The sequence below is a fragment of the Neolamprologus brichardi genome, chromosome 20 (assembly GCF_056152115.1).
Source record: "Neolamprologus brichardi isolate AB-2024 chromosome 20, ASM5615211v1, whole genome shotgun sequence".
NCBI lineage: Eukaryota > Metazoa > Chordata > Actinopteri > Cichliformes > Cichlidae > Neolamprologus > Neolamprologus brichardi.
In genome coordinates, this window is record NC_142123.1 from 11414919 (window position 1) to 11441335 (window position 26417).

A 26417-nucleotide genomic window follows, 5' to 3' on the forward strand; every position below is an offset into this window, starting at 1 on the left:
TTGAAATCTAACCGGAAGTCTTATTACGTTGGGTGATGTCGGTTTAGCTTACTCTGGGCTCCAAATTGCTAGCCAACTAGCCGAAGGAGGCTAGTATTCCTCCTTCTCTTAAAATTGGGCCGACAGTAGGGCTTTCTCATATTTTAATGTAGATATATTACTTTTGTTCTCAGTGAGCCGTTGGGATTGACTACGTGCCTTCCAAGTGCCGTGCTGTGAAGAAACGGAAGCGCTGAAAAATAGCGAAATATACCGGCTATACCAGCAAACTGTGGATGGCTAACGGTAGCTATTAGCTTGGAGAGTATAGCAAGTAAGCCGCCTGGCTAGGCAACCATTACAGCAAAAGCGGCTTCAACCCCCCGGGGCTGTCGAGTTACTCCTGTCAGTCAGTTGCCATAATTGGTAAGATGGCATACATTTGCCATTTTACTACCCTTTTTTGATCAGTGACAGGCTTAAAAGTTTTAGCTAGTAAGGATTTTTTGTGTCATGCACCTTGTCAATGTTTAAAAATATCAGACAAGCTAACGTTAGTACTACCCAGCTTATAAAGTTAGCAGGCTAGCCTGCTTATAGACTCTCGGCACTTTCATGTTAGTGTCGTTACATTACTGTGTTGTTCTTATACCGACACGATGAAATCAAACCCACTGCATCAATCGTACAAAATCAACAACTGTTAAAAATTAAACAGTAGAAAAGCTTTGGACAGTGTTTTTAAAACTGTAAATATGGCTGACATTTTTACTCCTGAAATAAGAACACCGCTCTGTTGAGGCTCTAGGATCCTTGAATCTGATTGGCTCTGAGTCGGATCATTTAAGCTTTCCCGAAAGCTGATTGGATTTGACCGCTGTGTTGGGTCAAGCCCTGATAGCAGATGCCAGCAGTTATTAACATATAGTCGAGAATAATCTACACAAGATTTTACTGGCCATGTGTGTTTTGTCAGTAAAGTCTGCTGCTCGGCAGCTAACGTAGTCATTACGGTGGTTTGTTCTGTTAGCTTTTGTAGGTGACTAAGAGTTTTCTGAGTTTAGATATGACGGACTGTTTTTACCACAGGTGCGACAGCCTAATATCACCACAGTATTATGTAATGTACGTCAAAGGACTATTTCAATGAGTTAATATGGAAAGAACTTTAGCCACTTGGGCATTAGTGAAGTATTGAGACAGCAGAACATAAGTATAGGTAGAAAATGGGTAATGACAGCTAGTACAGCATAGACTCATAATAATAAGAAATGTTATGATTGGGATTGGCATTGGGAATTGAGCTTATGATATATATTTCTTCTGAGTGAGAACGCTGGTGTCGTATTTGAATGTTGCATCCCTAAATGCTGATAGAAATTTGTTTTTATGTTGGCTGTTTTTTATAGTCAGTGTTCTTATTTTATTTCCTTTTCTAACCAACAGGAGGAAAAGTGTGATTGGTGGCCTATGAGGAAGCCACGTCGAAAAGGCCAAGTGGCCGGAGGAGGTGGAGATGTAAGAAAGTCAAATGGGACATTTGGCGGGCGTGGGGGGGCCCGTCAACGATCACCATCCCCCTATAGCCTAAAAGCTTCTCCAAGCAGAGAAACGTTGACATATGCCCAGGCCCAGAAGGTGGTTGAAGTGGAACTAGAAGGTAGGCTTCACCGAATTTCTATTCTGGAGCCTTTGGAAGTCATTACTGAAGATGAGATGATGGCTCAGGACATTAGTGAGTGTAACAGCAACAAGGAGAACAGTGAGCAGTCATCGCCTCCCACCAGCAGTGCCCAAACAGCCCGCAAACCTGTCACACCACGAAGCCGCAGGAAAGACCCCAAATGTTCCTCTAATAAGTCGCCACCATCCTCCAAGAACAGTTGTCCCAATTTTCATCCGCCATCACCGGAAAAGCTAAACAAATCACAGTATCATCACATGACCCTTCCTGAACCTAAGTTTCGAGTGCTGGAAACCTTTACGCCAGTTGAGGCCCCTCCTCTGCCAGCAGCATATTATCGTTATATTGAAACCTCAGCTGAGGAGGAAACTGAGGCAGAATATGACATGGACGAAGAGGACACTGCCTGGCTGGAGATGGTCAACGCTGATCGGACATCAGAGGGTTGCTCAACTGTCTCAGCAGAAACGTTTGAGCGGCTGGTGGACCGATTGGAGGAGGAGGCATATCTGGAAGCCCGAAGCCGAGCGCCTTCTCAAAGCACTATTGATGATGATGCCTTCTGCTGCGTGTGCCTGGATGACGAGTGCCTCAACAGCAACGTCATCCTTTTCTGTGACTCCTGCAACCTGGCTGTGCACCAGGAGTGTTACGGAGTGCCCTACATCCCTGAGGGTCAGTGGCTATGCCGCTGCTGTCTTCAGTCCCCTCAGAAACCTGTTGACTGTGTTCTGTGTCCAAACCGTGGCGGCGCATTCAAGCAAACAAGTGATGGCCGCTGGGCACATGTAGTCTGTGCTATATGGATCCCCGAGGTCTGCTTTGCTAACACAGTATTTCTGGAACCAGTGGAAGGAGTTAATAACATTCCCCCAGCACGATGGAAACTGACTTGCTACCTGTGTAAGCAGAAGGGTCGTGGTGCATCTATTCAGTGTCATAAAGCCAACTGTTACACTGCATTTCATGTTACATGCGCTCAGCGTGCTGGGCTCTTTATGAAGATAGAACCTGTGCGAGAAACAAACATTAATGGGACTATGTTCTCGGTTAAGAAGACTGCTTTCTGTGAGGCCCATTCTCCGCCAGGACAAGAGACTGGGTCAGATGATGAGAGTGAGGGACGAGTGGTGGGGAGCAGAGGGAGGGCGAGCAGAGGACGGAGTGCCTACACTGAGGGTCCGACAACACCGAAAAAAGGCAGAAAATCTGACGATGATGCCAAGACAGATAAAAAGAAGGGGAAAAAGAATTCAGACTCAACATTCGAACACACAGCATCACCACAAGTGACAGTGCCTCAGATACCCACGAACAGGTTAGGTTGTTTTTTTGTTTTGTTTTGTTTTTTCCTTTTTTCCCCAAAATAAGATTGTCTTCTGCAGTTACCTTGAACATCTGATAAAACAAAGTTTATCAAAAGCAGCAAATTGTTGGAGATTTTTTGATCTAGTTGATATTTCAAATAAGCATAATTCACGTGTTCTACAGTGAGAAGCCTGAATTGATGTTTGCCATATTGATAGTAACATAATACTGCATTTCCTTCTGTTATATAGGCTGAATATCATCTGTAAAGGAATTATTCTGCAGAAGAAAAATCAGTTCATGCAGAGGCTTTATAAATACTGGTTATTAAAGCGACAGTCGAGGAACGGTGTGCCGCTGGTTCGGCGTTTGCACTCTAACATCCAGTCCCAAAGGAATACTGAACAGGTAAGAGCACTACATAGAAATGAAGCCTTAACACTCTGTAGCTGTTTTTCTAAAAATCATTGTTTGCCTTTAAATATGTTTTGATGTTTAATATGTTTAAATATAGTTTGTAGAAGTTTTAAAATAAATTGTATTTTATAGCCTGAAGTGGATGAGAAGATTTCTGCAGCAAGAGACGCACTGAGATATTGGCAGAAGCTTCGCCACGACCTTGAAAAAGCCAGACTTCTAGTGGAGCTCATCCGCAAGAGAGAGAAACTCAAACGAGAGCAGGTAACCTACAAAGATGAACCACCCTCACTGGTTTAGATGCTTCATATTTAGCGCTGTCAGTTCATCGTGTAAATTTTGAATTAAAAAAAAATGTTGGCAAAATGAAGATCTGAAGTACCTTCAAAATGCAGTTACCTAAATAGTTCTCCAGTGTAATCTTTAGTTCTATGTCTGTGAAGGTTCTCAGTCATCCAGGTCATCGTAGTCAAAGGAGCTTGCAAAGAAAAGCGTCTGGACTTCTTTAAGTTACTTGAAAAAATAATTCAAGTAACTTAAAGAAGTCCAGACGCTTTTCTTTGCAAGCTCCTTTGACAATCTTTAGTTCTGTTATGTTTGGGTAATCTGCTTTTTCTTGGCCTGTCCTATAGTGTGTATATTGTATGTTGGCATGTCTTTGCCACATGATAATAAACAGGTGGCTGCTATAAACTGATAGGGAGGCAGAGCCGAAAGGAAAGGTATTCATATGAGATACTGGTCACCCAGTTTCGTATGGATCATGAAATCATTGTTGGAAGATTTCTGTTTTGAAAAAAGGTTTATTATGTTTTTTTATATATAAAAACATTTTCTTGGTTGGTTAACATTAAATCAGATCACTCTGTTTGTCTAGCCTAACCTTTTTTAGATTTGCAATTTCTGCGTAAATATCACATACATGTCTTCTGTCAACTGCAGGTCAAAGTTCACCAGGCAGCTCTGGAGATGAAGTTGACCCCAATGTTGGCTCTGCTACGCTCCACTCTGGACCAACTACAGGAGAAGGACACAGCCGAGATTTTTACACAGCCTGTGGACATCAAGGAGGTCAGACATTTATTATAACAGATGCGCATGCACACAGTTTACATTGTGTCAGAAAGTGAGAGGAAGTGTGTTCCCCATTCTCCATATAGTTCAATTTCTTGTATCATATTGTCGGAGAATTTAGTAGAATTATACAAAACAGTAACAGTACAGTTTACAAGAATTTACATGTTTTTGTTTGTTTGTTTTTTTGCACAGTGCAGATGTTATTGTAGTTTAAAACATGCATCCATTCTGATGATAAAGTTCATGCTGTCTTGTCCTCAGGTCCCTGATTACCTTGAGTTTATTAGCCACCCTATGGACTTTTCCACTATGCGCTCTAAACTAGAAAGTCATTCCTACCGCTCAGTGGCTGACCTGGAGGCCGACTTCAACCTGATGGTGTCAAACTGCCTTCTTTACAATGCCAAGGACACTGTCTTTCACCGAGCAGCACTACGTCTTCGAGACCTTGGAGGGGCCATACTACGACATGCACAGCGACAAGCCACCAACACTGGGCTGGACCTAGATACTGGCATGCACTTTCCAGAGTCACCCCAGAAAAGAGACTTTTACAGTTGCACCTGGGAGGATGGTGAGTCAGAGGATCATACTGTGTCTGTCTTTAGTGGTTTGGAAGCTGTTGTGTATGTAGTTCAGTCTGTTATTTCTTCTGTGCCAAAGGATTAGGTTGTTTTTTTGTCAGTATATTCAGATTTTAATGCTTAAATACCAGTAACACCTTACTAAGAGAATACTGTGTAGAGAGTACACACTATTCTGTGTATACAGTGTACACACTGTGGCTGGTAACCATTATGTAACAGTAAATGCTACTGCTACAACAGCAATATTAATACGTACTGCATCTAAGTAATGAAGTTGTAGTAAACAACAGAAATTTGGAGTTATCAGGGTTTTAACCAAAGATTTTGTAATGCCCGAGAGCGAAAAACATCCCGGATACAAATATATCTTTAGAGTCCGTTAGTTGTTGTTTTTTCTCCTGCATTTCATAATAGGAAAATAAGGTAGTCAGAAAAGTATCCAATCAAGGTCGACTTTGATCACGTTGAAGATATGAATGGTTCAATCTACTTTAATACATGAAAAGTGGACAGATAACTGGCTAAACAACTGAAAGCAAAAAGGTTCGGTAATTGTTGTATGTTTATTTTTTTTGTAAACATCTTTATAGCGTTATTAAATCTTGAACTGTTTTTAATATGTGCTAACTGGAATAGTAGGCTAATAAGATTAATTTGCTAAACTTATTGACTGAACTTTATTTCTTCCTAGGCTTAGTAAGTTGCTGGGCTTAAAATACATTTGCTGAAAACCTGGAAATATATTCGCAAAGCTTCGTAGTACTTATAATTGCTGAGTAGTTGATGAAGTTCCAGGAAAATAGAGAGCTCTTGGGCTGAGTTTCTTAGAGAGAAAATGGCAGAAAGATGAAGTGTAGTGCTGGCAGTGAAAACTGAAACAACTCTTCATAGTAGGATATTTTGTATTTTTTACATTCTGGTTAGTTGGTCTGATTTTTAAGCTTTTGGACGTTTAATAATCCAGTCAATACTAAAATATATGACATGCAAGTGAGCCAAACACAAACTAAATGGTGTGTTTATTGATTTACATTATCAAATAATGGGTTTAGTAACATGCAGGAAAATATATAACTGATAGAGATGGATATGAGTTTGGAGGCAGAGATGATTTAATTAGTATTTCTCACATTTTATACTCAGTTATAGTTGACTCGTGTTTAAGCAAGTCATAGACCAGGGACTACAGATGAAAAGGAGTTTTGTATTCATTCTATCATGTACAATATATGCGGTGTCCATGCTAAATAATTATTCAGAATAAAATACAAATAGCACTGCAAAGAGGGGAAATTTTTAACCTTTGAGATCTCTGAGAAGACAAGCCTGGCTGGTCATCTTTGTGAAATGTCAGCATTAATGTATTATTATCATGTTGTACCTAAGTGTCTGTTTGGGCGCTAACCAAACTCCCTGCTGTGTTCAGTTGACAGCGTGTTGGATCCAGAGAACCGGCTGCATATGACAGTGGAAGAACAACTGAAGGAGCTGCTGGAAAAGCTGGACTTTGTCACATCGATGCGATGCAGCGGTGCTCGAACTCGACGAATCCGCCTGCTTCGTCGCGAGATCAACAGCATCAGGGCGGGCAGGCAGGGCCAGTCCCACCGCCACATCCTACACAATGGACATCTCAAAGAAGAGGAGGATGATGAGCAAGATGAGGAGGACAACGACAAAGACGCCAAGGCAGATAACGGCCTCACATCTTCAGACAAAGGTGGGCACTGAGAGAGACTTACAGCAATATTAAATTGCCAATTCATGAACCTTTAAAAAGCCACTTTTTTTCAATGAGACCAGTTGTGAACATGAGCTAACGGAACATTGTCCTCAGGTAATTGAGCCAGGGTCCCCCCCACGCACCAACCCCAACCACCCCACTGTCTCCAGTCTAGTAAGTAGGGGCCCACAGAGTCTCGTTAGCCATGGTTGCCTCACAAATCCTCTCTCCCAGTGAACTCTATGTCTGCACCTCTTCTATACATCACTCTCATGGACTCACCACTCTCCATGGCCACATGCAGTCATGCCATATCATCCCACTTTTGACTAAAGGCTAGTCTAGTCAAACAGTCTTGTGTCACCATAGAAGATGGCAGGAGAACTCCTGCTATTTGAGTAAAGAACGAAAGATACTACCATGTTACCATGTTGATGGTGTACAGTTGTGAGAGCAAAGTACTTTTTCACTTGTCTTGATAAGGTCCTCCATATCTAGAGAATTATGTCAATTCCCTCTGGACTGTGGTTAGCGTGTTGGAATGAAGTGTAAATCATTACAGAGTGACACCATTTTCCTGTGTGAATACTGCACCACCGCATCACACTACATACTAAATGGAGATTCATTTAAAACCAATGCTGAGTGAATTGGAATATCATTCGTTTCCTCTCCTTTCAGAGGACCTCAAACCCGCTTCGCCCCCGACACTGGAACCTACAGGGCCGGCTCCTCCTCCACGTCAGGGAGACACACCTCTTGAGCCTCCCACTCTGCGGCCAATCACAGGGGAGCCCCAGTCCCCCAGCTACTCCGGCAAACGCCTTAAGATGGACGGTGACCTCTCAAACGGCACCACAGAGAACATTCATTGCATTAGCGCACAAGAGCGGTCAACTTCGCCACGTCCCAGTTTGCACAGTGAAGGACAGACAGTGACCAACGGTCTGGCAGAGCTAGGCATCACCTCACGGCCCCCGACGGGGGGAGTCGGGCGACGGACCTCCGTGCTGTTTAAGAAGGCAAAAAATGGAGCTAAGTTGTTCAAAGCGCGAGACAATCCTGTGCTGAATGGGAATGGACCACAAGACGAGAATACAAGTAACAACTCTTCAGCACTCAATTCCATAGCCAGCACCCCATCTTCCACACCTTTGACCACTCCAAGCAGAACCCCACAGAAGAGCCCAGGACCCCCCAACCTTAATGAACTATGGACCTCCAGTCGAGACATGTGTTCAGATAGTGAGCCACAGAAGACACCAAATCACACGCTGGAAAGTGGTGAGAAACTTTGCTTTATTACTGACGTTAAGTTTAAAGTGTTCTGCTCAGAGAGGAGAAGTGACAACTAAAGACTCGCTTGGAAGGGATCACATTTTCTGGATTGGGCTGACTGTACATTTGTTATTAGCTATAGTTATTATTATATGTTTTTTTTCCTAAGTCTACCTGATTGGTCAGACAGTTAGCCCTGTATTGTTTAATGGATTTCAATATAACTGAGACAAGAGCAGACATAAGTGCTCCTTATATGTCATCTTTTCTGACTTCCCCTCCTGCTCCTTTGGCTCTTATCTGCTGCTGTTCTGATTTCTCTCGCTCTTACTTTCAGGATTGACCAATGGCTTTAACACGCACAAAGATAGCAGATCCGACTTGGAGTTTAGGTCTTGCCCAGTTCTCCACAAAGAAATGTAAGACATTGTGTGTCTTGTGTCTTCTTTGTGGTTTGTTTTGCTAACAACTGATAATAAAATTACAATATAATGTATTGTATTACAGCAACTCACCACCCAAACGTAGCCTTGGGAAACCAGCTCTTTCTAAAGTCCCCTTTCTGGAGATCATCAACGGAGACTCGGATTACACCGGTACTTTTTTCCTCCTGTATCCCAAGTTCTCTTGAAGCTAAGTTGCATTTATGTCCTGATTATTTATTTAGTCGCTGAACTAATTTGAGTGTCACTGTTGTTTGACAGGCAATAGTAGTCAAACATCAGAGGATGAGATGGAGCTGGAAGCACTAGACCTGGTTTGGGCCAAGTGTCGGGGATATCCCTCATATCCTGCTCTGGTAATTGCTGATCTGACCTGATATCACTATTTAATATGAGCGTTCAGCTCAGGGTGTAGCTTAAATTCCCTGTTGGGCTGTGTTTGTTTCAGATCATTGACCCCGAGATGCCTGAGGAGGGCCTGCTGCACAATGGGGTGCCGATCCCCGTCCCACCCAAAGATGTCCTCCGTCTGGGGGAGCAGCGGCAGGAGGAGATGAATGAGAAACTCTACCTGGTGCTTTTTTTTGACAACAAGCGGACATGGTGAGTTTAACATAAACATTGCTGTTATGCAATGCTCCATTTATCACATGGAGGTCAGAAGTGTTTGGTTAGTGAAACCTGATGCATTTTCCACAGGTGTATCATGTGATGAAAAGACAAATGGTGGAAAGTTTGTTTGTCTTTACAAATAATTAGAAAATTGTTTGTAGATAATTCTTTATATTTGAATTTTACTTTTAAGATTAAGATTTAAGATTTATCACTCTTGATAAAAGGCTGTAATAATAATCCTCACCTCTGTCATTGGTGTTGTAGGCAGTGGCTTCCGCGTGACAAGGTGACACCCTTGGGCGTAGATGACACAGCTGACAAGCTGCGCATTATGGAAGGTCGCAAGTCCAGCATCCGCAAATCTGTCCAAGTGGCATACGACCGCGCCATGATTCACCAGAGCCGGGTGAGCCACAGCCACGGCTTTGTGGCTTCCGGGTACTTGTAGGGGGCCTCTGTGAGCACTGTGTACACCCACAGTTGGCCGATATGCATTTTCTCTTTGGTCTTAAAGCAGCAGGTGGAGCGGTTCATGTTGCCGGTCGAATTCATATTCACACTGTGGTCCGAAAAGAGGTTGCCGTGGCACCGAGTCCTGGACTGTAGTTTATTACCAAACCACTAGTGTCTGACACACAGAGGACTGGTGTTTGCCTCTGTGTCATTGTTGAGGAGGTGGAACTCCTGACGTGAATGAAGTTACCTTTAGGTCCCGTGTTGCTGCAGTAAATTCCCCATTCAGGGTTGTATTGAGGTGTTGCTTACTCCTCCTGGATGTGCTGATGTAAAAGAATTCCCGTCTATTTTGTATAATGCTACTGCTGCCAAGGAATCAAGTAGTCAGAAGAGATTTGATATATTTATATGAGCTGCAGAAGACTAATGAATGCATCACTGCCATCTTTTATACAATAGCTTTTTACATTTAAATCTTTTACAGAGACAATTGTATATTATAAAGGCACACTTTGTGTACATATGTAAGTGTATTATCAAACTGAATTTAATTTAATGTTGCCGTTTTAAAATGCGTATTTCAATCAACCCACAAGGGACAAAGCCAGGCTGTGTATATTTGTGGAGATTTAATAATTCCTGACTTGCTGCAGTTTATTTAGCTTGTCTTCGATGTAATTTCAACTGTGTTGTGTGCGTGTATGTGTGCGTACGTTCTGGGCATACAACACAATGAGCCGTTGTTCTTTATACTTGTATTCTCTTTTTGATACAGAGAGAAATAATTTATTTATGGAAGACAGAACTATAGAAATAAAGCTATATTGGTTAAAGTTGACAAAAATCTTATTTAATGGCGTGAGGATTTAAAACCATGCAGCCAACATTTTTAAATGGATGACATCACATGTTTAGTTTATCAGGATTTTACTTTAGACCAACATTTGCTGTCCCCACCTCCCAGAGGATTCTATTTATTACAGAGTGCCCTATTTTATCAAATGGACAAATACACCTTCATAAGCTTGTACTACCTGCATATTTTACCTGCTCACCAAATATTTTGTCTGTAACCAGTATTTCCTTATTTGGGGAAATAAATTCTATATTAAAAAAAGAAAAAAGCTTTTGGGATACTTACCTGGAGTTTTGTGTTCTTCTTATTTAATACTGACCGATAAAGCGCTCATTGTTATGTACACCTGTTCAACTGCTTGTTATTGGCACTATCTCATTGACCAATCACATGGCAGCCTGCTGAAGTTCAACCATCTCTAGGGTTTACAAAGAATGGCCGTCCAAAAAAAGAAATCCTCTAGTTCTCTGCAAAAGAACTATAAATTAGAGAAGGGTCAGATTGCTTCGTGCTGATTAGAAGGCAACAGTTACTCAGATAACCACTTCTAGTGACCTGATATGCAAAAGAGCATCTCTGAACACACAACACGCCAAACTTTGAAACAAGTGGGTACAGCAGTAGAAGACCATACTGGGTCCCACTTGTGTCAGTTAAGTACAGAAAACAGAGGCTACAGTTTACACAGGCTCACCAAAATTAAGAAAAGACCTGAAAAGCACCCCTTCTGATTTGGTGTAAACACCACGAAAGCATGGATCCATCCTTTCTCCTCAACATGACAGTGAGGTCACTGTACTCAAATAATCTCCACAGTCACCAGATCTCAGTCCAATAAAGCACCTTTGCGATGTGGTGGAACCGAAGATTCACATCATGGATGTATAGATAAGAAATCTACATGTATGCTGCTTATCATGTTAATACAGACAAGAAATCTCTGAGGAATGTTTCCAGCACCTTCCTAAATCTTTGATACAAGAAATTAAGGCCGTTCTGAAAGTTGCAGCCTAGGACTAGTAATGTGTGCCTAATAAAGTGACCAGTGAGTGTACGTTCATTACAACTGCATTATCATTACAGCTTTCCTTTTATGCTTTATTTTAACATTGTTCAGCAAAGTGAAAAGTTCTGTAAGTGTGAATGTTAAATGTATACAAATTTAAAAAAAAAACACCTATAAAAGTTTCTTTGATGAAACAAACTGCAGCAGCCCACAAGTGCATCTCAGTCCTGTTATAGAGGCTAAAATTCCTAAATGACTCAGGACTGGGGAGAAAACAAAGACAGCTGAGTAACTGTCTCCTACACTGTCCCATTTATACCCAATCAGAACCATTCTACGACAGTGTTTATACAAATAAGTCTTTGAATTGAAGTGAAGACATAAAAGACTGAAGATTTTCAGAATTTCTTGCACATCTTCACTGTCAGTGTCCAGACTGCTGTCTTGTCAGGAGGAGGTAGTTGTGGCGGAGGGTTCGCAGCTCCGTCAGTCTGCCCAGCAGGCGGCCAAACCTCTGCGCTCCTCCTCGCACTGCTCCAGCTTGGGCTTCGCACAACCTGGACAGCAGGTCCAGGATCAGTTCCTGCATTTTCTCAACACAGCTGGCTGCCTGCAGGGATGCGCGGTCTGCAGACAGGGACAGAAAGACAGAGACAGCTTTACAACAGCATCCAAGGAGCTTTGCTTTGCCAATTCTTAACTTGACAGCTGATTTTATTCCTGGTCTGACCTGAGCAGAGCAGCGCTGTGGCTGTAAGCAAGGTGTACTCAGCCTCCGTCACCCGTAGCGCAACTATGCTGTGGAAGAAGTTGAGCACTGGTGCAAAGAGATCCTCACTGCTCTCTGTTCACACCAGCAAATGTGGAAAAAAACATCTAATTCATTCATTGTCTGAGGAATTTTTCCACCGCTTGTCAGACTAAGGAGTGTGTGTGTGTGTGTGTGTGTGTGTGTGCCCACCTGATCCAATGAGTCCCCTGCTGTGGATGTTTTCCTTTGATTCTACGTCTCTGAGAAAGCTGTGTGTTGACATACTGAAAAGCTGCAGTGCTGATTAATGGAGAGAGAAAAAAGAAAGAATGGTTATTTCATACAGTTATCTACTTGTGTCTCATCATCTTCCTCTCTCCTGGTGTTTTTTCACCTGGACTGGGGCTTGTTGGGTTGTGGGAAAACTGCTGGGCAGAGAGCAGGAACATGACGTCCAATGAAGAGATGGATAGCAGAGAAATCTGGTCTGAGAAATCCAGGAGGTCAAAACCTGTGAGAAGATAATTCTTTGTTGCTATTGTTGTTTTAATTCTTTAAATACAGAATCAAACTGATATCAAAGTCCCTCCCTGGAGACACTGGCTATAATAATTCAGTAAAGGGACTAGATGTTGTAGTCCCTGATAATGCATTGCTTTAAATGGCGAGAATCTTGAGGGATGGCTGTTATGAGGAAAGGCAGCCCAGAAACTTTACCAGCAGCACACATCGTTGTGTGCCTCAACTTTCAGTCTTTTACCCAAGCTAATCTGCCATTTTTTGGGATTAGAGATTTGATCTAGATTATCATATTAAGATTTGGGACACATCATCAGTAGTGGACCTTGGATTCATTGGATGTTTCAGCCATTATCACTAGACACCCTCATCCAAGGAGGCCCTGCCAGGGTTGATCAGGCCCTGGAGTGTGTCACTGGTTTATGCTAAATTGTTATTTCTCTTCTTCTTTCTTCTGTTTAGTTTTTTACAGTTTATTTTCTCCTATCTATTCACTGCAACTGAGAAATAATACTTACCACTTTAGGTAAGTATTATTTATGGAGCCTAACTTCAACAGCCTAACAGAAGTAAGACAAAAGGGACAAGATAGGAGAGAGCAGAGAGGAGAGCCAGAAGGGGGGCGCTTCCACAGGTATTTGAGGTGTTTTTATAGAGCCTATATGAGATGCAATTAGGTCGTGGAGCTGGTGCTGCTCTTGCCTGCTTCACTACCTTCTCCACTTCACTCCATGTAGGTGGTCTTATGTCCATTTGGTGTTCTGGTGCCTGGATAGGCGGCATGTCACTCGGAATAGTAACTGGCTCATGCCTCCGATACTCAGAGTAAGTTTTCCTCAGATGATCTTCCAGGTCTTTTATGGGCATTTTGAGGCAATCGCTCTTCCGTTCAACAAAAAGGCCCTTAACAAAGTTGTATGGGTTGCTGTAGAAAAGGGTCCTTGTCTGTTCTTTCTTCTTACGTAATAATAATTACGTAATAATTGCCCCACCTTCCAGCAGCAGGAGCAGCAGCAGCCCCTCAACAGGAACATTGTACCCCATCAGGTAAAACATGGGCTACGTTTTGCTTTTCATTGTCCCCACCTGACGACAGTGATATTGTATGCAGCAATTCCATATTAGATTCTATTCAGCCTGAGCCCCTTTTAAACTTTGACCACCCGTCCCTTCAAACATCTCCACATGGCCCTGCCCGGAATTACACACAAGCATGTAGATGCAAACAATAATCCCCATTCTTCTTTCAACTGAGCTGTGAGATTAGCGCGCTATGGGTTTCGTTTGGTTGGCGGATGTAGATAGTAGAAAATAGATCCAACACGAAACCACTTACAATAAGCTCTATGGATTTTTATTTATTTATTTTTTTAAGAAACTGGATCATGATTTCTGGAAAGCCATACTGCTGCAAAGCACCAGCAGGAAAGTTTCATTTACTTCTATTATATTCAAGAGAAAGCAGAGATTTCTACAACCAGTATCTCCTGTGCCAGCAGAAACATACTGATTCAATTTTGAGGACTGAGAAGAGACTGTAGGTAATAAGATTCTGGAAACTTTCTTGAAGCTGGTAAACAGATAGTAACTTTCCTGTATTTTTTGTCTCATTTGAATGGTAGAACATCTCCCTTCTGATCCTCTTATCCTGCTTCTTTTTCAAGCAAATGCATTATAAAGCTGACACCTCCCCTCTTTCATCTCACCTGGCACTGTCCTGGCAAACTGCAGCAGCCTTTGTAGGCGGGGTGATACTACATCAGACAGGCCTTCCACTTCTTCTGGACACAGCCACTCAAATGCCTGAAGGCACACACAACAAAAGCAAGATGAGAACAAGAAAACTATTTTTGCACTGTATGTTTCTGGACTGGAACCTACCCTAAAATTGCTACTGTCCTGACCTCTGTAGAGCCTATGGGCCTCCACCATCCTGTCCACGATGTATTTCTGTTCTCGGGTTAAACTGGCAGACAAAGCCTGGTGCAGATGGAAATGAGCACAGCACACAGATTTGCAAAGAAGCACTCATGATTACAGAGTGAGAGACTAGACACAGTTTCGATTAATAATGAGGGGAGCCTAAGACTTTTCTTTTAAAACTGATACTGAGAGCTGTGTGAATAGCTGGAACACATTTTTTTTCAGTCCATCTAATGACTGTTTGAACCTCCTGGTGGCAGCAGAGGAAGAGGCTGTGATATTTCAGCCTTTCTGGGTTTGAAAAAAATATTGAAATAGCAATGCAACCAGAAATCATTGACTAAATAACCGAGTAAATACAAGTAAATGTGATTATATTTATTATATCCTATATATACTATTTCAGTATGAACCAAAGTGGTGCGACTGACCTTCAGGCTGACGCTTGAACACCAGCAGTTGCCATGGCAACAGTTTGCTATGATTTGTTCATTAGAAGGCCTTCAGTAGCTGCTGGGCTGGTGGTGGTTGACTTTGAGGCTCATGTTTTGAGTCACCTAAATATAAAGGCAGCACTTTATAATGTGGCCTGTGACTAAGGGTGTAATTACCAAAGAATTCAGGGGAGTTTCAATGTGTTTTACCTGAAATTACAATGTAACAATGTGTATCTACAAATGCCTCCCAGTAGATACATCAGAAAGAAGAACATTTTAACTCTCAGGGAACTGCACCCTTGGTCGCTGGCTGTATTATAAAGTGTTACCAATACCAAAAACTCCAGTGCTAGTCCCCCCAAAATTATGCTTAGTTCTTGAAAACTAGATCTTTTTTGAGCACCATGTTAATGCTTTACTGAAAAGGTCCAGCAAATCATCTTTTTCCACTAAACATAGTGAAATCTGAGCAGGTTTTTTTCACTGAGACAGTGCCTCTTTTTTTAGTTTCACATGACCATTTTGCATTGCTGCTTGGTTCAGAAGCTTTAAAAACATCAGGTGGACTTGGATGTCTTGTCAGAACAGCCAGTAAGATGTTCAACAGGAATCAGAGCAACCTTTTTGTTATTTACAAAAAGGCTGGCTGGCCTTTTTGTAAATAACAACCGGCTCACTCCCATTGGCTCCTTGGCGGGGTCTGGTGCCCTGGGGGCCCCTTCTGGGGGGTTGGGGGCCCTCAGGCCTCTGGGCCTGTGGCTCGGTTAACTCTGGCGCAGCTGGGTGCCGTCAGAGCCCGCAGGCACGTCACTGCAGCCCCCTCTGGCTTCTGCTCCGTGGCTGGGTGCTGGGTGACACCCCCCCCCCCCCCCCCCCCCTCCACCACCACCACCACCACTACCCCCACCCCCCATCTGGGGCTCTCCTCAGCACAAGGCCAGTTGCAGACACACTGGTAGTCCTGTGCTGGCCCATGTGTGGAATAACTCTGGCAAACCTGATCTGGGCCACCAAAGGGCCGTCATTCTTTGCGGTATATGGGCCATGTGTAAGTTGTGTGCTGCCATGAGCCAGTTGTAGACACACTGCTGGCCCTGTGCTGGCCCAGAACAGTTTCAGCTCTGGCCCCAGATGTCAACCTAATGTGTACTTTAATCAAGCCACGTAATAACAACATGTGCCAGAACATGCAAAAGTAACATGACGAAACTCTGTTCAGACAGTGAATGGACTGATTTTTATATAGTGCTTTTCTACTCTCCCAGATTACTCAAAGTGCTCTATACAACATGCCACATTCACCCAATCACAGACTTTCTCTAGACTGAGTGCATCCTAACTACATTCATACACATTCACATTCACACTTTTGACATGCAGACTGGAGGAGCCAGGGATGGAGGGACCACTAACCTTCCGATCAGCAGGTGACCTGCTCTACCTCCTGAGCTACAGCCACCCACTGGCAAAGATGAGTAAACCGTCAGTAGGTTTTGGATAAAGTGTACACTCACAAACCTGTCAAACCTGCATTTGAAACATTAGCTACCATAGCAGTTCAGTATTGCAACATGGCATTTGGGTCTTCTAACTAAAATAGGAAAATAGGAACATAAATAGTGCCATCATTGCCAGACCTGGCCCACATCTGGTTGACATACACCCTGCCATGACACCAGTCAATCAGAAGTGCCAGCTTGATGCCAGATCCAGGGAAGACCTATTTTCTATAGGTCTTTAGGGTCTATAGGGGCGATCGTGGCTCAAGAGTTGGGAGTTCGTCTTGTAATCGGAAGGTTGCCGGTTCGAGCCCCGGCTCGGACAGTCTCGGTCGTTGTGTCCTTGGGCAAGACACTTCACCCGTTGCCTACTGGTGGTGGTCAGAGGGCCCGGTGGCGCCAGTGTCCGGCAGCCTCGCCTCTGTCAGTGCGCCCCAGGGTGGCTGTGGCTACAATGTAGCTGCCATCACCAGTGTGTGAATGGGTGGATGACTGGATATGTAAAGCGCTTTGGGGTCCTTAGGGACTAGTGAAGCGCTATATAAATACAGGCCATTTACCATTTCTATGGGTCTTTTTTTTTTCTTTTTTCTTCTCTCAACAGGTGATCCAGGAGATTTTTTCTTTTTAAGTGCCCTTTCTCACACTCCCTCTTCCACTCTGTTTTTCTTTCCTTCCCTCTCTTTCTTTCTTTCTCCCTTTCCTATCCCCCATGTCTGTCCCATCTGTAACAACTGAAAATAAAATGAAATAAAATAAATAGTATAACAAAAGTCGATCAAATGGACCAATACGGCAAGGCCGTGATGATCCACATGATAAAGTAAATCCGTTGGGTATTTTTCTTGGCCTTCAGACAATAATTCTGATGGCTAAAGAACAAACGGGACAGGCAGAAAAAAAAGGCTAGCAGGTCCTCAGGAGAGCTAATGGCATAGAAAGTTGAGTTGAGTTATAGCTTAAGGACACCGAAGGATTGCACCACTACACAATCTGAGCCTTAGCAAAATTAACTTATGGTTTAATTCTGGGTTTTCAGGTCTTGTAATACATGCAGGAGGTTAGAATAGCTGGGGAGAATAGTGTCACCCTTCCTGGGTGATCCCTCAGATCTCAGGATGCAGATAGCAAGACAATCTATAGATTTAGAGACTGTGCCCGGTGAGCAAAAGTAAGAATTATAGATTCTTAGGAGCAATTTTTTGTTCTTTGTTTTGTTTCGTTTTGTTTCCCACTGGCAGCATGCAATTTTAAGGCAATTTGATGCTTCTATAAGCCTTAATCGAGCAATATATTCCTAGAACAAGTCTCCTTACAGATCTAAATTATGTTTTTAATTTGGTCTGTCTTGTTCTTGGGCACTTAAACAGCACTGGGGTAGCAGGAGAAAGAATAAGACATTTTCCAACGAGCATAAGAGCACCTACTCTGCAATACACGGGTTTAACAAAATGCTGTAGTTGGAGTCTGAGCTAGTGCCAGTGACAGTTATACTGATAAGTCTATTAAGATTTTGCCAGCTTTCCTTCCAGGCTTTAAATAAACTTTATTATCACTGTGCACTACTCTGGCACTTTCATTTCCTTATGAATTAGCATACCATGTAATCGTTTGTATAATTCACCCATATTGGTGCTGTTAAAGTTGTTCCTGTATATTGTGTTTTATGTGAACTCTTGCTGCTATGCTGAATTTGTTTAGCCCATGTGGCACAATAATCTTGAACCTCGAACTCTGAAGTTAGGAAAGTATCCAATCGAGCACAGGTGTGCCGCACCTGTCCGGGTAGCCTGCTGGTAGAGCTGACTCTCCTGCTGTCTGTGTTCTCCTCTTCCTCCTGCCCTCTGCTTTTACCTCCTTTCCTCAGGCGTTTGGATTGGCACTGCACCTCAGTCAACAGACCTGAAGAGAGGGTAAAAAGTATTACTTTCTGCACAAGCACAAAGTGACATATTGTTTTTTGGAATCTCACTAATCATTTCTCTGATTACATTACAACCTCAGTCAATCAGTTTCTTGTATTTGAGCCTTACATTCAGCCAGCATTCCCACAGCTCGGCACTTCCTCAGACGGCAGTCTTGACACTTCCTCCTCATGTACATATCCATCTCACAGCTACCACCACTCTTACAGTGATACACAGCTTTCTTGGTGACACTGCGTCTGAAGAATCCTGTAGCGAAAGGTAAAACATGACGTGCTGATGCTAAGAAGTAGAAAAATATGAAGATCAGAAAGCAATCAAATAAATACCTTTGCATCCCTCGCAGGTAAGAGCATTGTAGTGGTATCCTGATGCTTTATCACCACACACCACACACAGCTCATCCTGACCTCTGCTCTTTCCACCCGAGCCCATCCGGGACCTCCGCCCCATTGGCAGTCCTACAGATCCGAGGCCCTGAGCAAAGAGGCCCCCACAGTGGGGCTCGGGGCTCGGATCGCAAGGGGCCTCCAGGCAGTGAGGGCTGTAGTGGTATGGTGGGTTGCAGAGCTGAGAGGAAGAGGAGGAGGAGGAGGGAGAGGGGGCAGAGGAGGGTGGAGAACCATAGTGGGAGAAGGGCAGGTTGGCAGGACTATACTGTTGTTGGCTGTATGGGAGGAGCTGGAGGTCAGGGTCCTGCAGGGGATAGCCCAGGGGGTCAGCCAGCATATCTGAAATCAAAGTCCAGGGTCAAAAGTTTTAACTGGCTCTGTATGTTGATGAGAGATGACACTGATGTAGGATCACATAAGTCACAGGTCCACCTGTGAACAGAGCAGCTCTGCTTTCTGTTTGTCAAGGTTGGCCAGTTAGAAGAAAGCTGACTGAAGGAAGGGTGGCTTGTTTCAGACAGTATAAGTAAGTATAAGACAAGTGTGATTCAAAGCTTCTCTAGTAGAGTCCAATAACGGAAATATGGAGCTTGAAATGAACACAATGAGGTTTCCTTGAAATACATTACTCGGACAGCTGACTTTTTGATGTGGCCTTGCAGTTTAAACCCACCCTGTCTCCATACATACAAAATTTGTATTCAGATTTTCATTCCCTTGGTTGTGCTAAACTGTGAGAAATGATTCAAGTATAAAACATGACATTTAAAGGAAACGGTCACTGGAGTAAAACCTCTATTAATCCACAGTTAAAGAATTATCCACCAGGAGATGAACCATTTATTCCAGTTGGAGTAGCATTTGCTAAAAGCTGCAGTGCTCAGCAGCTGTGACAAATCACTGAATCTTTTGTAACAATCCCAAATCCAATAAAAGTTGGAGACTGTGTAAAATGGAGATAAAAACAGAATGCAATGATCTGCGAATCTCATACAATTCAATTCAATTCAATTTTATTTATATAGCGCCAAATCACAACAAATGTCACCTCAAGGCGCTTCATAGATACAGAGAAAAGCCCAACAATCATATGACCCCCTATGAGCAAGCACTTTGGCGACAGTGGGAAGGAAAAACTCCCTTTTAACAGGAAGAAACCTCCGGCAGAACCAGGCTCAGGGAGGGGCGGCCATCTGCTGCGACCGGTTGGGGTGAGAGAAGGAAGACAGGATAAAAGACATGCTGTGGAAGAGAGACAGAGGTTAATAACAGATATGATTCAATACAGAGAGGTCTGTTAATACATAGTGAGTGAGAAAGGTGACTGGAAAAGAAAAACTCAATGCATCATGGGAATCCCCCGGCAGCCTACATCTATTGCAGCATAACTAAGGGAGGATTCAGGGTCACCTGGTCCAGCCCTAACTATATGCTTTAGAAAAAAGGAAAGTTTTAAGCCTAATCTTAAAAGTAGAGATAGTGTCTGTCTCCCGAATCCAAACTGGAAGCTGGTTCCACAGAAGAGGGGCCTGAAAACTGAAGGCTCTCCCTCCCATTCTACTTTTAAATACTCTAGGAACAACAAGTAGGCCTGCAGAGCGAGAGCGAAGTGCTCTAATAGGGTAATATGGTACTACAAGGTCATTAAGATAAGATGGGGCCTGATTATTTAAGACCTTGTATGTGAGGAGCAGGATTTTGAATTCAATTCTGGATTTAACAGGAAGCCAATGAAGGGAAGCCAAAACAGGAGAAATATGCTCTCTCTTTCTAGTCCCTGTCAGTACTCTTGCTGCAGCATTTTGGATTAACTGAAGGCTTTTCAGTGAGTTTTTTGGACATCCTGATAATAATGAATTGCAGTAGTCCAGCCTGGAAGTAATAAATGCATAAACTAGTTTTTCAGCGTCACTCTGAGACAGGATATTTCTAATTTTAGAGATGTTGCGCAAATGGAAGAACGCAGTCTTACATATTTGTTTAATATGTGCGTTGAAGGACATATCCTGGTCAAAAATGACTCCAAGGTTCCTCACAGTGTTACTGGAGGCCAAGGTAATGCCATCCAGAGTAAGAATCTGGTTAGATACCATATTTCTAAGCTTTTCAGCGCCGAGTACAATGACCTCAGTTTTATCTGAGTTAAGAAGCAGAAAGTTAGTGGCCATCCAAGTCTTTATGTCTTTAAGACATTCCTGCAGTTTAACTAATTGGCGTGTGTTATCTGGCTTCATGGACAGATAGAGCTGGGTGTCATCTGCATAGCAGTGAAAATGTATGCTATGTCTTCTAATGATGCTGCCTAGGGGAAGCATGTATAATGTAAACAGAATTGGTCCTAGCACTGAACCCTGTGGAACTCCATAATTAACCTCAGTGTGTGAAGAGGACTCTCCATTTACATGCACAAATTGGAGTCTATTAGATAGATATGATACAAACACGCATCGGTTAAAACACTCGACTCAAGACGAGCTGCCCAAGATTCACAGAATTTACAGAAAATGTTACATTTTTGTGATTTATATCGTTATCGGGACGATAGAATTCTTATATCGGGATATGAGATTTTGGTCATATGGCACAGCCCTACCACATACTTTTGTTGACCCAATCCCACTGACACGTTGCTGCCATCATTTTCAAAATGAGATCATATTTTCCCTAAAATGGTAATTTTTCTCAATTTAAACCTTGAATATGTTTTCTGTGTTCTACTGTGAATAAAATATCAGTTTATGAGATTTTCAAAGGATTGCATTCCATTTTTATTGATTTCTAACTTTTTTGGAATTGGCATTATACAAACTGAGCTAACATAGATCACCCATTTTAAAGATCGCTATCTTTAACTAGGAGCAAATGAACTTTTATCTGGAGTCACGATGATGAAATGATGAGAGACAAACAGCTGGTTTTAAGTGAAATACAGGATCATGCTTAAGGTAATCTTATAGTATCACACACCTGTGCTGCAACCTGTCCTCACAATTCATAACACTCCATCATTTTTTTTCCCTTCTTCTTCTTCTTCTTCTTTCCTTCCTGCGTCACCACATTGGACCATCCCTAGCATCTCCTTATGTCACTACAGCCTCTTGACTGTATGTAGGATATTGTTATGATTACATCAGGTTGTGATCCACTTAAATAGCGCTCAAGTGCCGTGGTGTAAGATTTATGACTTTAGGTGTAGCAAATATTCTTTCCAAATTGAAAATCTTGCCAGTATTGTAAATCTTTCACACACATACAGCATCTAACCTACAGGGAATAAGTGATTGCACTAGCGTGACTGAAACATGAATGAACGTTTAAGGAAACTCTGTGACGCTGGTCGAAGTCAAAAAGCTTCAGAGGAATGTGAATTTACGTGAGTCGTGACTGCTTTAATGGCTCTTATGGGATACAATAAAAAGCTGAGAGTGAGACCCTGTGAACTTGTTCAGACAGCTGAAACAGGATGCAGCTGAGAACTCCCAGTGCCATTTAGGATTTTTCTTTTTATTATTATTTTTCTTTTATTTTTTTTATCCCCTTTTTCTGGATTCTTCATTTAGTCCATCATTCATTCAGTTCATTGTTGGGATGACCTAAAACATGTCAGATTGTGGGTCAGCCGCTTGTGTTTTGCAAGCACTGACTCCACTGAGAAAACATGTGTGACCACTGGCAGCCTCTTAAAGTACAGCTGGACTATTCGACTGGGACTGCTGTGGGATCTGTTATGCACTGATTAAACAGAGAGCCCACCCAACCTTCAGGAGTTTCAGGAAATGGGAACTTTCGGGCTAAAACATGTTGGATGAAGATTAGGAAGGACTAGTTCATTGATTTTAATGTGTGTAAACCGTGTATATGTACACATGATAGTAAAATAAGTATATGTATATATAGTAATTTTACTACTATATGAAAATATGTCTGTGAAGGTTCTCAGTCATCCAGGTCATCGTAGTCTAAGGAGCTTGGAAAGAAAAGCGTCTGGATTTCTTTAAGTTGCTTGAAGACGTTTCACCTCTCATCTGAGAAGCTTCTTCAGTTCTAAGATCAAATGGTAAAGAGTCTCAGATTTAAGCCCTGTGGGAGTATCCCCCTAAGAAGGACAAAGGACGCCCTAATGATCCTCTACCTAATCACGTGAGCCAAGGTATGAAAACGGGTGTGGGTCACAATCAGCCAAAGTTTCGGGGGAACTCATTGTGAAACCTAGCCCCACACTATCATGTGATTTCCTGAGGTCAGAAGGCCCAGGATGTGAGTGGGCGAAGTCTGAAGAAGCTTCTCGGATGAGAGGTGAAACGTCTTCAAGCAACTTAAAGAAGTCCAGACGCTTTTCTTTCCAAGCTCCTTAGACTACGATGACCTAGATGACTGAGAACCTTCACAGACATATGTATATATAGTAGTAAAATGTGTATCACTATATACAGTACTGTGCAGAAGTCTTGAGCCACACCTCATTTCTCTACATTTTGCTTGTAATTGTATTAAAGTGGCCTTAGCCAATAGCTCTAAAGGCTTTCTAAGTCTTTCAAAGTGCTTTGGATATTGGCTGCTTTTTCACTCATTTTCAGTCCAGTAACTGCATTGTTTTTTCTTCAATTGCAAAGCCAAATACACTGACTTATAAACCATTCAAGCATAAAAAAAGCACCTTCCTCAAGGAATGAACCAGACTTGTTTCTACACATAACAGACAATTTAGCAAATAACCGATTTTTAAGAGCAGCCTTTCACAAAAATCTACAAAATAAACAATAAATGTCCAACAAGGTGATTCCCAAAGAGCTGTTAGCTGAAAAAGTAGCATCTTATGGCATGATGGATTTTTTTTTTTTAAACATAAAATGGGACATTATAAGTCACGGTTTGGTCTCCCCAAAATCCGGACATCTCTGTCATTGAAGCAGTGTGGGAATCACCTTAACAGAGAACAGAACAAAAGGCAGCTAACAACCAACGAAGCACTTTGAACGTCCCCAAAGAAGCCTGGAGAACTATTACTGACGTCTACTTAAAGAAAGCTGCCTAAGAGAGTTCAGGCTGCATCAAAGAACAAAAGATGATCATACTAAATATTAACTTTAGAGGTTAGCAAAATTGTACAAACTCTATTTTTGCCTTATATACTGTATTATATACTGTATTTAAATGTGTCTGCAAATGTTTTCTTCCCCTTTTCCGACCAAAATATAAACAAATGAAGAATGGCTTGAGACTTGCACAGTACTGTGCAGAGAGTGAGGTACGTCTTCGAGCTCTGACAGAAAATCGGGCATCCTGCAGTGATGCTGTAGCACATGCACATAAAGAGGAATTTCCAGGAGACAATATTCAAAAAATAAATAAATAAATCAAAGCAGCAAAGGTCGCCATATCCTGCGTTTTAACACTCAGTGTGGTTTGACAAGTGTTAAACCCTTTCACAATGCATGGAGTGAGCAACATATTAAGTTAGTTTAGAACAAAGACAGGATGAAAGGAAACAGAGAGTGACATAAATGAGAGCCTTTTCTGTGCGTGTCAGATAACAACCGAGCAGTCCCAACCATGCTGACGACTCCAGTTGAGTCACATTTTCCGCTTGAGTTGACTTCCCATTTTGAGTAAATTGATCATCACGCATAAAATTGTTAGAGCTACCTTTGTTTCAGGAAGTAATTCAACTTATATCTTTGGCAAATAGACAAATCTGAATGGTTATATCATAGTTATGTAAAACCCATTCCTATTCCCAACTCCCTCTTTTAGTGACCTCAAAAATAAGCAACATAAAAACTTCACCCTGCGTGTGGTCAGTTTCTCCTCAGAGACCCCATGCGTGTCATCGATCATCAGTTGTGACTGAGGCTTCCTCAAAAGCATCCCGAGGAGTTCTGAGCCTAAATTACAAGCGTGTTTGATGATAAATGACAGAACATGTTGAGAGCTGCTGCAGCTCACATTTGGTGGACTAATGTCCCTGCTCTGATCAGCTGAAAGCCTACTAATGAACTCTTCTCTGTGCTTAATTTCCCCTCCTTGCTTTCATTCTCCCTGCAGATGTTTCCTGTCTTTACCCGACTAGGCGATGGGTTGGCTTGGTGGGGGGTGGAGGAGGAACTGGGGGGCTGGTGGGGGGGTGGTCCTTGCTTTCTCACTGTGTGACTGAGCTGCGGTTCGCAGTGTTTGTAAACCATTTGAACGCTGTCTAAACACTCCTCAGCCTCCCTTCCATCCCACGCACGCTAGGGAGCCAAACAACACCAGCAAAGCACCCCCTGCAGCTCCCCCTCCTCCTCCCTTCCTCCCTTCCTCCTCCTTCTTCTTCTCCAAAGGGCAGGAGGGGAGACAACAGGGAGACGTTGTTGATGATACATGTCAGTATAAATAGATCCTCCGATGCACGCTCAGGCTCTCTGCATGTCGCGAAGGCGGTGAGCCGGCTGATCCCCCTCAAGAACAGTTTTTTCCATGTCACTGAGTTCTCAAACGCCGTAAATAAAGGCTTAGCGTTCATTCATCAGCTGTCAGAGTGAATGAGGCTGCACCGCACACAGAAGACAGTCGTATATCAGCGTGTAACAATATAAGATATTTATGGCCCACTTACTTAATGTCAATCTGTGTGACCAGTACACAGTGTCAAATCTGTAGACATAATAAAGCAGCAGAAGAGTCATCAAGTCTCAAGTGTCTTATGCAGCACGGATGCTCATTTTGTTGCCTAGAAATTGTGAAATTCTGTTCCCTCTTTGATTTAAATGTTCATTTCAAGCCAGCAAGGTTTAGATCAGCAGATTGAAAAATGCTAAACTGTCCAAAACCTTCAAGGAAGTTCAGAACCTCTCAAAGTACAAATTGAAATTTATACAAAGGGGGATTTGGTTAGAGCAGAAGTGACAGCAGAAACCACATTATCCTTCTTAATACTTGTCGCACTAAATTTTGTACTTTGTTTGGATTTCATCTGCTCAGGTGAGAAGAAAATCCTGTGAACGGTGTCCATAGTAACTGCTTCCTCCTGAAGAAATAATCCCAATACAAACACTGACAGTGTATTCTGTGGATTACAAGTTGATATGGAGACTGGCTCTGAAAAATGATGTTCCCCATTGAGCTCTTTACAGTAGCACTGACTGATCATTTAGAGAGTTCTTTGTAAAGCAAATGTCTGCACACATTCAAGTTGCATAAGGTATTAACATGACTGTGGACTCACCGTAGTACTGGAGCTGCTCAGCGGAGCAGTAACCATCTGAGGTGCTGAGAAACCCCCCTGCCGTGAAGCTCATCTCCAGCTCGGTCCACTCTCTCATCTGGACAGAAAATCCTCTCTCTTTAACTAGTAATACAGGATCTATCTTCATACACACACACACATACACCCATAAACACACAGAGACAATTACTCAGAGAATTCACGCAGATATCAAGGCTCTGGGAAGTGTGGAGACATTCCTCAATCCCCAGGATGCGTCTAGGTCTCTTAGCTGATATCCCAGCCTATTTTTAAAAAGCAGAGAGCAGCAGTGCAGCTGATCCTCTTGGTCGGTGGTG

General features: G+C 42.6%; 2 protein-coding genes across 5 annotated transcripts; one reads left to right on the top strand and one right to left on the bottom strand.

The window, feature by feature from the left end:
* Window positions 1-32: 32 nt before the first annotated feature.
* On the top strand, window positions 33-10695 carry brpf3b (bromodomain and PHD finger containing, 3b). Of its 2 annotated transcripts, none has more exons than XM_006785295.3 (13): window positions 33-405; window positions 1426-2981; window positions 3223-3379; window positions 3521-3652; window positions 4331-4459; window positions 4727-5039; window positions 6479-6772; window positions 7457-8059; window positions 8391-8472; window positions 8561-8649; window positions 8758-8852; window positions 8945-9099; window positions 9376-10695. In XM_006785295.3, exons 2-13 carry the CDS (start codon window positions 1450-1452, stop codon window positions 9557-9559), a joined length of 3765 nt encoding a protein of 1254 aa, XP_006785358.2. In that variant the 5' UTR covers window positions 33-405; window positions 1426-1449; the 3' UTR covers window positions 9560-10695. The 2 variants fall into 2 exon arrangements, with proteins under 2 accessions (XP_006785358.2, XP_087690566.1); XM_087834440.1 differs by having other exon boundaries at window positions 278-285.
* On the bottom strand, window positions 9958-26417 carry nr1h5 (nuclear receptor subfamily 1, group H, member 5). 3 transcript variants are annotated; one of them, XM_035905502.2, is made up of 11 exons: window positions 26270-26417; window positions 26080-26176; window positions 18813-19214; window positions 18592-18732; window positions 18336-18460; window positions 14581-14679; window positions 14406-14502; window positions 12575-12691; window positions 12391-12480; window positions 12160-12273; window positions 9958-12056 (listed from the first exon to the last, which is right to left on the bottom strand). In XM_035905502.2, exons 2-11 carry the CDS (start codon window positions 26174-26176, stop codon window positions 11854-11856), a joined length of 1485 nt encoding a protein of 494 aa, XP_035761395.1. In that variant the 5' UTR covers window positions 26270-26417; the 3' UTR covers window positions 9958-11853. The 3 variants fall into 3 exon arrangements, with proteins under 3 accessions (XP_035761395.1, XP_006785360.2, XP_087690567.1); XM_006785297.3 differs by having other exon boundaries at window positions 26080-26417; XM_087834441.1 differs by having other exon boundaries at window positions 14406-14679; window positions 26080-26417.

Excerpts from the sequence above, each read along its gene's own strand:
- brpf3b (XM_006785295.3), top strand. The coding sequence starts at position 1,450 with ATGAGGAAGCCACGTCGAAAAGGCCAAGTGGCCGGAGGAGGTGGAGAT. Across the intron at positions 3,653-4,330 it reads AGAAACTCAAACGAGAGCAG|GTCAAAGTTCACCAGGCAGC; the intron begins GTAACCTACAAA and ends TGTCAACTGCAG. Across the intron at positions 4,460-4,726 it reads AGCCTGTGGACATCAAGGAG|GTCCCTGATTACCTTGAGTT; the intron begins GTCAGACATTTA and ends TCTTGTCCTCAG.
- nr1h5 (XM_087834441.1), bottom strand. The coding sequence starts at position 26,227 with ATGAAGATAGATCCTGTATTACTAGTTAAAGAGAGAGGATTTTCTGTC. Across the intron at positions 12,481-12,574 it reads CCCAACAAGCCCCAGTCCAG|CACTGCAGCTTTTCAGTATG; the intron begins GTGAAAAAACAC and ends TCCATTAATCAG. Across the intron at positions 12,274-12,390 it reads CAGGGGACTCATTGGATCAG|AGAGCAGTGAGGATCTCTTT; the intron begins GTGGGCACACAC and ends TGGTGTGAACAG.